This window comes from Vipera ursinii, assembly GCF_947247035.1.
Source record: "Vipera ursinii genome assembly, chromosome: 3".
NCBI classification, from domain to species: domain Eukaryota; kingdom Metazoa; phylum Chordata; class Lepidosauria; order Squamata; family Viperidae; genus Vipera; species Vipera ursinii.
The window spans coordinates 183,160,489-183,172,933 of record NC_139516.1 but is presented as its reverse complement, the minus strand read 5'-3'; the positions used below and the strand labels follow the sequence as shown (position 1 = coordinate 183,172,933).

The following is a 12,445-nucleotide window of genomic DNA, read 5'->3' as shown; positions in this document are numbered from 1 at the left end:
TCATTATATGCATGAATACCCTTGGTGAAGAGTCAGACACCTGTGCTGGTGAAACCTGAAAGGGCAAAAAAAAATGTCATGTGTATGTTTAATATGTGTGTATCATGACAGTGTACAAATGTCCCAGCATCAGCCTGTGAGAAACTTAATGGCTGCACAACCCTTGTCTCTTTCACACCCCACTGCTTCCATCCACACTGTTGCTAATACAGTTTGGGAATTATGTTTCCTTCTGACTCAGACTGGATCCATTTAATCAATTCACTTGAAGACTTGCAGGTTTTAAATTACAGTCTCTTCATCCTTGCCATTAACAGGCTGGGTTGGGTAGAGAGATGTTGGATGCCAATTACCTTTGGATTTTTCTCGTTCGTGATTTCCTTTTATGGGGAACAAGGAACGAGACTGTGCCAGTGAGAGAAAATTAAACAGTAGCATCATGAAAGTAAATAGTACAGAAAGTAAATACTATCTGTTCTTCAGAAAGTAAGCGGGCAAAGGGGAGGGTTGTTGACATACCTCTTACCCAGGATTCTGTAATATTGTGCTTCTGGTTTGTGTGTCCATATGCCTGTATTCAAGAAAGAGAACATATGAGTGAGGCTGTTTTCTATTTATGAGTCCAAACTTTCTTTCTTTCTTTCTTTCTTTCTTTCTTTCTTTCTTTCTTTCTTTCTTTCTTTCTTTCTTCATCCACTTTCAAAATTATAATAAATGTGATGAAGATTTAACCCAATTCTTTCATCCAATTTCTCATGGATGCAACCATAACCCCTCCAAAATTCTTATTAGCTCAAGTGGGAAGTTTCCATTAATTGCTCTCTCTGCAAGGAGTAGCACTAATTCTGAATTTTCACTTCTACTTATAATGGAGCACAGATTCCTAAGTATCACTTACAGCTTTAGCTACATGTTTTTGGTGCTGCACATCTTTGAAATGCCTTGCATGGTGATGATATTGGCAACTTATAACATGGCAGAAATACTGTACAGAAACTGTCTTCCTTGATTTGAATGGCTTCCAAGCCCAAAATGTACAGTATAGTAATTTCCTGATTTCCATGTGATCTTTATTCTAGTGATGCTTATTTAGATGATTCTACATTAAAGGACTTGCGAGAATTTTGCATTTTCATGGTGTTAATCCTAATAAAATTATTACAGGAAGTCAAACAAGACTGAAATTGTTGGGCAGCATGGGTTTTGTGACTGTGGCACAAGTAACTGAGCAGGGACTTATTCAGTTCCTGCTCATCACAGTTGCCTCTGTGATCTTGAAGCCCAAAACTGCCCAACAGATACCGGCTGCGAATGCCTATACCAGTGTAAGTTTGAAATCCTTAACTGAGAAGCACTTGACTTTAGTGAACGGTACAGTACATGTTCTACAAGACTCGGGAGATAGCAGTGGCTGGACTGAACTGGATTAAGCTTAAAAGATAATAAAAGTTGGGCTTGGTTAACGTTGGAATGAAAGAGTACCTGGGAATACCAGGAGATGGACTAAGCTGGGAAGTTGAATACGCTCCAGAAGAAGAAATCATTTCTGTACTGTATTGTTGCCAAGAAAATTCCATAGACAAGTCAGGAAGCTTCCAGTCTTCCTTTGTACATGTTGTGCAAAAGCTCCATATTTGTACTTTGGTTCCCTTTTCCCTCCTTCCCTATCCGAAGACTTACGTAATCTCAGTTTTCTTCAAATACAGAAATACATTATTGTTGATGTTGACCTAAAAAAGGAAGATGGGGAGAGGAGAATGGAAGAGATAGGAGACCGATATATTTCCTGCTGCAGCATCTCTGTATGTAATCTGCTTCCTCAATCCCCCAGCGTGTAATGAAATAATGAAATATCTTACGAGGGGGAAAAAACCATTTTGAAAAAGAAAAGTAGCTATGGCTGGAGAATGAGCTCTACGCATGCTGGGCTTCAGAGAAGCATTATGTCATTCTCATTTGCACTAGTATGGGATGATCTCATGAAGGAGGGGTTGCTGCAATTTACAGCTCTGCTATTTCAGCCCATGTGATGATCAGCATTCACTGTGCTTGCCAGCAGAACAGAATGAACGGGGAAAAGAAGAAGAAATGGCATTGTAAATTATTGAAAATCCGGAGAGTTTTTAAAGAACAAATGCTGGAATGCTGGATTGACAATAACAGGAACGTGATTCAGTTGCTCCTTTTTCTGTTGCTCCAGACAGAGGGATTTTATCTCAGAGAAGAAGAAATCAGAACACTCAGGTTGATTTTTTTTCCCCCAGTCCTTATCAACTTTTCCCTTGCCACCCCTCCTTTACCATTCTATGATCCCCATTTAAAGACTTCTTAATTTTTTTTAAAGAGGAAAAGCATATATATTTACCCTATTGTATAACTGGAAAAATGTGGCCATTAACCAGTGCATCTGTGCCATAGTGTGTGTTGTGATTGATAATTCCCAAATTGCTTACTATTGAAAGATCTTTTGTAGGGTACAAAACTGTGAAAAACAATTTGTACTTAAAAAATTCCACAAGAATTGAAAAATGGAAGTGGGAACAGAAGTCAGAAGACAAGAAGGAAGATCGCTGAGAACTAGAAGTAAAGATTGGCAAATCTGTATCTTCAAGCAAGAGTATATAGAATGAGAATCCAAATCAATCAAATGTGTCATACACATCATAAATCAGGGACAAACTAACTTTTTCCAGCCAGTAATCCAGTCTCCCCTCCTCCTCCTCCTCCTCCTCCTCCTTTTCCTCCTCCTGAGCTTATCACCTGTGGGGAAGAAATTTTAACTTGTTTCTTTTATTTAAAATTATATAGTTAAATATTAAATACAGGATTTTTGTTTCAAAAAACCTCTGCATTTGCACATCCATTTTTAAAAGGACTTTAGCATATCTATATTATCTAGGTTATTTTCACAGAACCCCAATACATCTCCCAGAGATAGCCCTATGCATGAGATGAGAGGTCTTTGTTGCAAAGAGAAATGATGAGGCTTATTTTCCTTACTTGTTTTTCCGTCAGTTGCGATGCCATGTGGTTGAATTATAAACATAGTAGATTTTACTGTATTCATTAATGTGATTAATACCAGCAGAGCAGTGCTAGAAACAAAGGTGGCACCATAGATAGTGTACTTTAAATGAGACACAGGTTTTGCCTTGAGCATACTTCATTTAATTTCATAAGCAATTCATATAAAGATGGGTTTTTGAAAAAAAAAGTAAAAAAATCTATGACATGTTACAATGCTTTAGCAAAGAAAAGAAAATACAACATGTATAGCGTTTTGCCCCTCCAGTGTACACTGCTTAGTTTCAGGAACTGGTTATTCCTCTCTATGGCTATGTAGAGCCTTGGTGGAGCAGTGGGCTAATGCCTCCTTAAGTAACACCAGCTGCCTGCAATTAGTGCAGGTTTGAGTCCCACCAGGCTCAAGGTTGACTCAGCCTTCCATCCTTCCAAGGTAGGTAAAATGAGGACCCAGATTGTTGGGGGCAATAAGCTGACTTTGTAAAAAGTGCCGCTTCGGGTGTGTGTGAAAGCCCTAATAAGTAGGCATATACATAGAATGAAGGCTACTGCTAAGCTTGTAAGCCGCCCTGAGTCTTCGGAGAAGGGCGGGATATAAATGGAATTAAAATAAAATTTTTAAAAAAGTAAAATATAGCTCCTGTAATCCATGTAATTCACAGTTCTCCTGCCCACAATAGTAGACGTTGCCAAATATATGTCACAGTTTGAAACAGAGAATCTTTGGGAGGTATTGCTAAGCTGCCGATTTTGGACTGCCATGTTCTGGCATGACTACCTGGTAGACTTTACCTGCCTTAATGTTAACTAAGTTTTGAGGCATATGTTGAAAGTCAGTACAGTGAACAAGTACTATCCATTGAACAGAAACTGGTCCAAACTTGTTCTGTTGCTTGAAGCTTTTAGAGAGCAGCTATACAACCGGTGCCCCATTGGGTCATTTCAGAGATATTTCTTTACCTAAATAGAGAAATAGAATGACCAACGATGGGCAAAAAACAGTGGGAGCAGGAGTGACTTTTATTTTCTGCTAACTTCTTCGTTGAGTTACCTTGTGGGAATGTGGCAGGAAACGGAAATTCCCTTTCCTTCCCATCCCTTCCCCAGGAAGCAGGTAAGTGGGTGTTGCTGAATAGGGGAAGGACTGAGAGATTGCAAGACTGGCTGGGAAATTGAGAACCTTTTAAATTAATATCATGTAACCACAGCAATGTAGAGGCGGGCAGCAATACTGAAGCAGCCATAACTTTCCCAGATTTCATTCCCTTGGGAGTCGTGGTCCCAGATTTTGGACACATTCTGTAAGTTAGTCCATTTGAGGTAGCTCAATTCAAAATGTTGCCCTATGATGCACTGTTTCACCCAGTTAAAAGGTCATGACAATGAGAATTTTAGTACAGGTATTCCTCAACTTACAACAGTTTGTTTAGGGACTGTTCAAAGTTACAGTGGCAGTGAAAAACATGACTTATAACCATTTTTCACTCTTATGACCATTGCAACATCCCCATGGTCACGTGATCAAAATTCAGACGGTTGACAGCTGATTCATATTTATGACAATTGCCCAGTCGTGGAGTAATGTTATTACCTTTTGCAACCTTCGAACAAGCAAAGTCAATGGGGAAGCCAGATTTACTTAACAGTTGTGTTACTAACTTAACAACTGCAGCGATTCACTTAACAAATGAAAGATCATAAAATGGGGCAAAACTCACTTAACACATGTTTCACTTAGGGTTAGGGTTAAGATAATACAAGATATACATGAAAGAGGTGGTCTTAAAATGCCTAATTTTAAATTATATTATGAGGCTGCGGCTTTATCGTCAATTAGTAATTGGTTTAATTTAACAGAAGGAAGATTATTGAATGTTGAGGGATGTGATTTATTATATGGTTGGCATGCATATTTATTGTATGATAAAAAGGTGGATAATATTTTTAAGACACATATATTAAGGTATGCTCTGTTGCGAGTTTGGAAAAAATACCGATACAAGTTAAATTATAAAATACCAATTTGGGCAATACCTAAACATGCGATAGAAAATATAAGTCTGGGATTTAAACATGATGTGACCACATATAAAGATATTCTCAGACTGGAAAGGAATGTATGGCAATTAAAGCCATTTAATACTTTAAAAGAAGAGAAAATAGTACAAACTTGGTTTCAGTATGGCCAGATACAAGCTAGATGGAAAGAAGATCAGAAAATTGGCATTTCAACAACAGATGAAAATCTGGTAAAACAAATTAGAGATCAAAGTCAAGCACATATATAAGAAGGATATATTGATAGAAATAGATTCAGAAACGGAACTTGTTAAAGATTGTATGATAAAATGGGCCCAGAATATTCAAGAGCCAATAACGATGGATGTTTGGGGGAAAATTTGGGTCAGAAACGTAAAATTTACCCAGGCACAAAACTTAAGAGAGAATTTTTATAATGTTTTATAGATGGCACTTAGATCCTAAAAAATTAGCATGTATGTATTCAGATTATCAGCCTAAATGTTGGAGGTGTGATTGTGAGGACGCAACGTATTATCATATGTGGTGGACTTGTAAAAAAGTTAAAGCTTTCTGGATTAAAATTTGGTGGAACATGCAGAAGATATTTAAGAAAAAGATAAGGTTTACTCCACAGTTATTTCTACTGGGTATTATTACTGATTGTACTGTTATAGAAACTAAATTGATGTTGAATTTAATAACGGCAGCAAGACTTTTGGTTTCGTAATATTGGAAGAAGGAGGAACTGCCTACTATAGAAGAGTGGACTCTAAAAGTTTCAAACTTGGTAGAAATGGCAAAAATTTTGGCATATTTGAAAGAACAATCGCAACAGAGATATATTTCGGAATGGAGAAGATGGATTGATTATATTCAGAATAAATATGGGACTAAAAAATTTCACCTAGCATATGAATGAATATTAGAATTATAAGATGTATTATTATTTACTTATGTTTAAGGGGAGTTAAAGTGCGATAGGATTTAAAGCGTATTTATAGTTGGTTAGCATATTTTAGCTTAAGTTTGTTAGAGGCAATACCCTGTATTCAGCTCTGGGAAGTCGGGGTGGGGAGGAAGGGGGTGTGGGGGGGAGGGGGAGGGAAGGAGTATATGTTTAAAATGTACTGTAAAACTTTTCAATAAAAAAAACACATGTTTCACTTAGCTATAGAAAGTTTGGGCTCAGTTGTGGATATAAGTTGAGGACTACCTGTAATATATAGACTAGAATTTGGAATATTAATGACACATTGTTCCTAACCCCTTTTTCATTTGTTCCTGATTTCTAATCATTTTGTTTCAGAAAATCTTCAGAAGAAGTGGATATGGATAAAGTCACGGCAGCTATGGTTCTAACTACTTTATCCACCAGCCCTTTGGTTCGCAGCCCCCCAATCCGTCCTAATGGTGAGCACGTTTTCAGGAAAGATTGTGAAAGAAAAGATTGGGGAAAAGATTAGCTTCATTTTCCCTTCTGCCTGCTGGTAGGAAGACCAGCCACCAGTAGTTCTCCCTAATGTGGGGTGAAGTGGAGTTAGTGATTATAAACAGATGTTTACACTAGAGGATGTATCCACTTGCTTAATTGTCCAACTAACAATGGAGATGTGGAGAGTTTCATAGTGTGAAGCAGAAGTCAGTGCCTTCTTGTGCAGTTCTACTCAGCACAACCCCTTCTTCCTGCTTTTGACTTGTCAATTAGGTTATTTCTGATCATAGGTTTTACTTCTTACGATAGAACGTGTTTTGAGATATAGACTGGCTGACAGATTGCAGGCACTGATTGAATAGGAGACAATAACAATGCTCATTTATTGCTTCTGCAAGACAGTGACAATGCTGGCAAGGAGTGACTTAAGAAATCTAGCTCTGACCTCCAGTGGCCAAGATACAGCCATGTGAAACTCCTTGTTAAGCAGAAGCAGTAGAGAACCTGTAAACACACAGCTGATTTAATTTGGTTGTTTTCTGTTTTGAATTGGCTTTTTGTGCTATTTAGAACTAGTGCTTACTTTCAAAAGAACACTAAACCCATCTTTGGAAGACATGTTAAAAGACCTGCTCTTTGTAAGCAGCCAGCACAAACCCAAGAAGTGCATTAGAAAAGATCATCAGGCATTTTATGAACAGATACTTCTATGGAAGTTGTACATTGATCTTTCTTACAACCAAAGCCAAAAGTGCTATGAAAGGCAGCCTCCATTAACTGAGAGAGAAGGAGGGAGGGAGGAGGGATGGAAGGAAGGAAGGAAGGAAGGAAGGAAGGAAGGAAGGAAGGAAGGAAGGAAGGAAGGAAGGAAGGAAGGATTTAGAAATAGATGTCTGAACAGAATTTAGGTCTAGAATGAGCAAACCTTTAGTCTTAATACAGAAAATTTAGGACAGGGGTGTCAAACTCAATTTCATTGAGGGCCGCATCAGCATTGCGGTTGCCCTCAGGGGGCCGGGTGGGTATGGCCAGGGTGGGCATGGCCTACTGGGTGGGCATGGCTAGAGTGTGTATGGCTTTCTGGGTGGGCGTGGCCAGCTCTACATTGTTTGCATCAAGGGTGCCTATGGGGGCCTGGGCAGGAGTGGGACAGATCTCACGGTCTCTGGCAGAAGGAGGGTCTCTGGGCCAGGGCCAAGGCAGTGGGGGCCGTTCCCTCACTGTTTCCAGGATGGCTTCGTGGGCCACATGAAACCACTTCGCGGGCCAGATCCGGGCCCCGGGCCTTGTGTTTGACATGTCTGATTTAGGAGATATTGCTGAATGGGCTGCCATAGATACATAATTTGGGATAAGATTTCAGTTAGTTTCAGCCAGATGCTTTTTGTGAAATTGTATTTCAGAAACCCACAATAGCGGCAGTTTTATACATGAACATTTCCTCCCACAACAGTTATGTTACAGAGGAACCCGTGATACTTTCCCAAAATTCTGGACATATTCATCCATTCAAAGAGGAAGAACTTTGGCCTAGTCAGCTGTCCAGTTGCAACCTTAGTGGCTTCTTAAGTAGATAGGTTGTCTAGAAAGCATTGGGTACCTGGCTGTAGCCTTCTTTGGGCATGGCACGGTAGAAAAATATGTGTAAGTCTTTCTTTGTTTATATCAAGTATAGTTTATTTATGCAGTTTGGAAGCCTCAGTAGATATAGAATCATATATATTCCTGGAAAATCTGTATGCTTTCCATCTGTGTCTTGGGTGTGAGTGTGGGCATATGTACTTCTTATATCTTAGTAGACAATAATTTTCTTTTCAGTTAATTGTATGCAGGGCTTTTTTTGTCATAGAACGCTCAGAGCGGAGTTCCGGCACCTTTTTTGGATGGAACCTTGTATGGTAGGCAAGGCGGGTTGTATGACATGTGTGAGTTCCGGCACCTTTTCCTTTTACAAAAAAAGCACTGATTGTGTGTAATCTAGATGATCCAGCATTCTTCATAAATACATGTTTTAGTTCTATTGTCCTAATCCCCTTACTAAAAATAGTTTATTTATAGTATTTATTAAATGTATTTGCCTCCCATCTTGTTTCAAAGTGACTCTGGGCGACTTACAGCATTAAAAGCATTAATATCCAACATTGTAGTTATTTTTTAATGCTGTTGTTAATTTATAGAATCCTTAAATGGATCCTGGAAAGAAGGAGGATTTGTGCCTTCCAGTACCAGCAGCAGTGGGTATTGGAGCTGGAGTGCTCCAAGTGACCAATCAAACCCATCCACTCCATCACCTCCCCTTTCTGCTGACAGCTTCAAACCATTTCGATTACCATCCCAAACTGACGATGGCATTGACGAAGCTGAAACTAGCAGTCTTCTTTTTGATGAACCCATTCCTAGGAAAAGAAAGGTGAGTATGATATTGAATTTGTCAATATTCTCCTATAATGTTATACCTGTGTTTCTCATCTTTGGCAGCTTTAAGATGGGTGGACTTCAGTTCCCAGAATACTCCAGCCAACATGTATATTGTGATATTATATGAACCTTGATTAACAAATACCTGTGTTTATTTATGAAAGACTCCATCATATATTATTTTTATCTAAAACCAGATGTTGTTTGTTTCACTTTGTCTTTATTTACTCTTCATTTTTAAAAATATATGTCAATTGTTTTAGTCCTCTTAAAAGAAATATTTGTCTGAAAAGCCCTGGAGTTGTTACAAAGAAATTGCTAGTAGATGAAATATTAGGAAATTCCTGCGTATATTACTGTACTGTACTCAAGTCAGCTACTGCTTGTCATTCTAATATGAAAATATGCACTCATTTCAGTGTTCCAAATTAGCTTTGCAAGATTAATGATCAAAAGATCAGTACTGTATAGTTCGGTTTATAAGCAGTGAACTTAAATTACACTCAGGTGCATGTTATTTAAAAGTAAATGCCCCTAGGTTCAGTAGGCCTATCTCCTTAAATGTATGTGTCCTTGAAACATTAATTTTAATTTACTTTAGTATCAATGAAAATAGAATAATTTGAAATCCATGCTTGTTAAATGAATGTACTGTATACAGATTGTGCTCCCTGTTTAACTTCTCAGAACTCCATGAAAGTAATGTTTAAATGCCTTTGGAAAAACTGTGGAAAGGTACTAAGCACTACTGTTGGCATTCAGAAACACATCCGGACTATTCATCTTGGGTGAGAAGACTACAGTTCTTTTTATTTGTGAAACAAATTTTATCCCAATGTTAGCATTACTTTGAAGCAAGTTCACTAAGATTTATAACCAAATGAGCATGTTTATAATTGAGGTATTACTGGTGATAATTCCCTTATTTCTTTTCCAATATTTATACGGGGGTTTGTGTCTAACATTAAAGTCTGTTTTATGAGTGCTTTGAGCTAGGTGAATGAATCAGCCAGAATTCAGTCTCATAAGCAGTATCCTAGCTTTTTATTATGTATAAATTTGTTTCCATTAATAATAATAATAATAATAATAATAATAATAATAATAATAATAATAATAATAATAATAATAATTTTATTTATATACCGCCCTTCTCCCGAAGGACTCAGGGCGGTGAATGAGTAGACATACAATGAGTAGACATACAAGCCGGTGACAAATCTTAGATTGTTTTCTTGATTTGCTAAAGAAAGTAGCATTTATTTTAAGCCACTGTTTCCAATGCATGCATAAGAATCAAAACAATACCTTTCCTAACATGAAACAGAGTGCTGATTTATTTTCCTTTTTTGGCCACTTCAAAGAGGGAAAGGTCAAAAAATACAAACCAGCCATTTGGGGTTCATTTTTTTTGTGTGCCAATGAACTAAGCTTAATATATTAAGTTGGTAATTATTATAAATGAAGCTATTGAATCAATACCACAAATTTGATAAAATAAAAAGTTTTAGGAACGTTTGGGGAATTCTTTTTGTAAAAAGAGATAGATAGTTTCTTTGAAAAAGGATTCCTGTTATTTGTGGAAATAACATCTGAAGAAGTATGACTTATGACTGCAACAAGCTACTGCAGATCTTTGGTTAATGAATTTCCCCTTATCTCTCCTTCTGTGTGGCCATGATAAACTTAGACAATTTTGCTTCACTTTTAGATTTACAGCAGTTTTTTTTCAGTTAGACCCAACCAATTGTGGTAAATCCTAACTGTAATTTCTTAAGCCAATTTCCGTCCTTGAGATGAATTCAATTTGCTTCAGTGACATATATGTTTTGGATATATTTGGATAATTCTGATAATGGACAATATTCTTTTTTAAACAATAGAACAAAATCATTTTCCTCTTTGTAGCAACATCAATAGAAAGAAAAGCAAGAACTAATGTGAACCCAAAGGATTTTCAATATTTAAAAACTCTCCTATGAGTCACAATAGAAATAATTAAAAATTAAACTCACTGAACTGTGCTGTCATTTCTCATGATATCTTTTTCCCATCAATTCAAACCTGCATTTTTTAAATTAAATGATTAGTGGGTGGGGAAAGAGAATTGAATCTCATTTATTGCATAATCTATGTACAATTATGTACTTTTTCTTTCTCCCAAATTTTCTCTTTTGCCTCACCAAATTGCTATGAGAATAAAGGGGAAAATGTGCTGAAGGTTTTGAAACAAGTGAGATACAAATATGAGGAATAAATGAATTAAACAGTCTTTGCCTACTTTAAATATACTGTTTCCACCAGTCTTGATTTATAGAATGTGATAAATTTTAATTTAATTTAATTTATTAATATTTCTATACCGCCCTTCTCCCGGAAGACTCAGGGCGGTGTACAGGGCAAGACTAAAACACAGAAATTTACAAAAACTAAAAGATAATTAAATGCATGCCCGATTAAAATACAATTGATACATAGTAAAAAACCCCGATAAAAATAATAAAAACCCCACCAATCCCCCCTCAGGCCAGGCCGGCTTGCTCGAACAAATATGTTTTCAGATCGCGGCGAAAGGAGCGCAGATCGGGCGCCGTCCGGAGCTCAACCGGTAACTGATGAATAAAGTTAACTCTTTTTTATTCCAATATTCTTGATGGTAATATTCTATGCACATGAAAAATAAGTATGTTAACTGATGAGTGGATCTCTTCTGAAGAGATAAAGTGTTTTCTGTGTAACTGTGTGCGTGTCTCTGTATGCAAATATTTCTTTATTTTGTTCTTTCCTTCCCCAATATGCACATGAATATATTAATTAAAATATATATTATTGGTTGTAGTTGTAAGAATATTGAACAATTCAATTTGTTTGTGTATACTCATATATTAATACATTGGAATTTCTTATTGTACTGACTTTGATATAGTATTAATAATTTCTGACTGTCGTTTTTTAGACGTGTAGGAGAATCTGACTACAGTGATGGAGAGGAAGATTTTTACTACACAGAGATACGTCTCAACACTGACTCAGTAGCGGATGGATTAAATAGTTTATCTCCAGTTTCACCTTCTCTAGCATTTCTTCCTTCTTTTCCATCCCAAGATGTGAACAGAAGTGAACTGTCATGTGCCAAAACAGATGCTAAAGGGATGATGCCTCTAAGCCGTTCAGCTCCTACCAACCTCTACCTCATTCACTCTGACCATGCTTACCAGGTACATATTTTATTTTATTGCACTTGATTTATTTTATTTTATTTTATTTTATTATTTTATTTATTTTATTTTATTATTTTATTTTATTTTATTATTTTATTTTATTTTATTTTATTTTATTTATTTTATCCAAAAATTACAGTAGCTAGATTCAGTAGTAATGAAGTGGAATTGAGCTGTGCCTGACTTGTGGTTACATTTAGGGTTTGGTGTTTTGTTTTTTGTTTTTTGCATCCCACCCTCTTGTTTCTCTTTCTTGCTGCAAAGTTCTTGGGAAATCGTTTAAAGTAGGTATATGAAATTGTTAAACTTTTTTACACTATGATTAATG

The 12,445-nt window shown here is 36.8% G+C and overlaps 1 protein-coding gene across 2 annotated transcripts in view; it reads left to right on the top strand.

The window, feature by feature from the left end:
* Positions 1-12,445, top strand: part of ZNF704 (zinc finger protein 704) — a 59,575-nt gene that overhangs the window by 30,285 nt on the left and 16,845 nt on the right. For both annotated transcript variants that reach the window (XM_083358757.1, XM_083358756.1), the window contains exons 3-6: positions 6,353-6,456; positions 8,656-8,888; positions 9,584-9,684; positions 11,853-12,114. In XM_083358757.1, the coding sequence (XP_083214883.1) occupies positions 6,353-6,456; positions 8,656-8,888; positions 9,584-9,684; positions 11,853-12,114 (700 nt within the window). The remainder of the gene's footprint in view (positions 1-6,352; positions 6,457-8,655; positions 8,889-9,583; positions 9,685-11,852; positions 12,115-12,445) is intronic.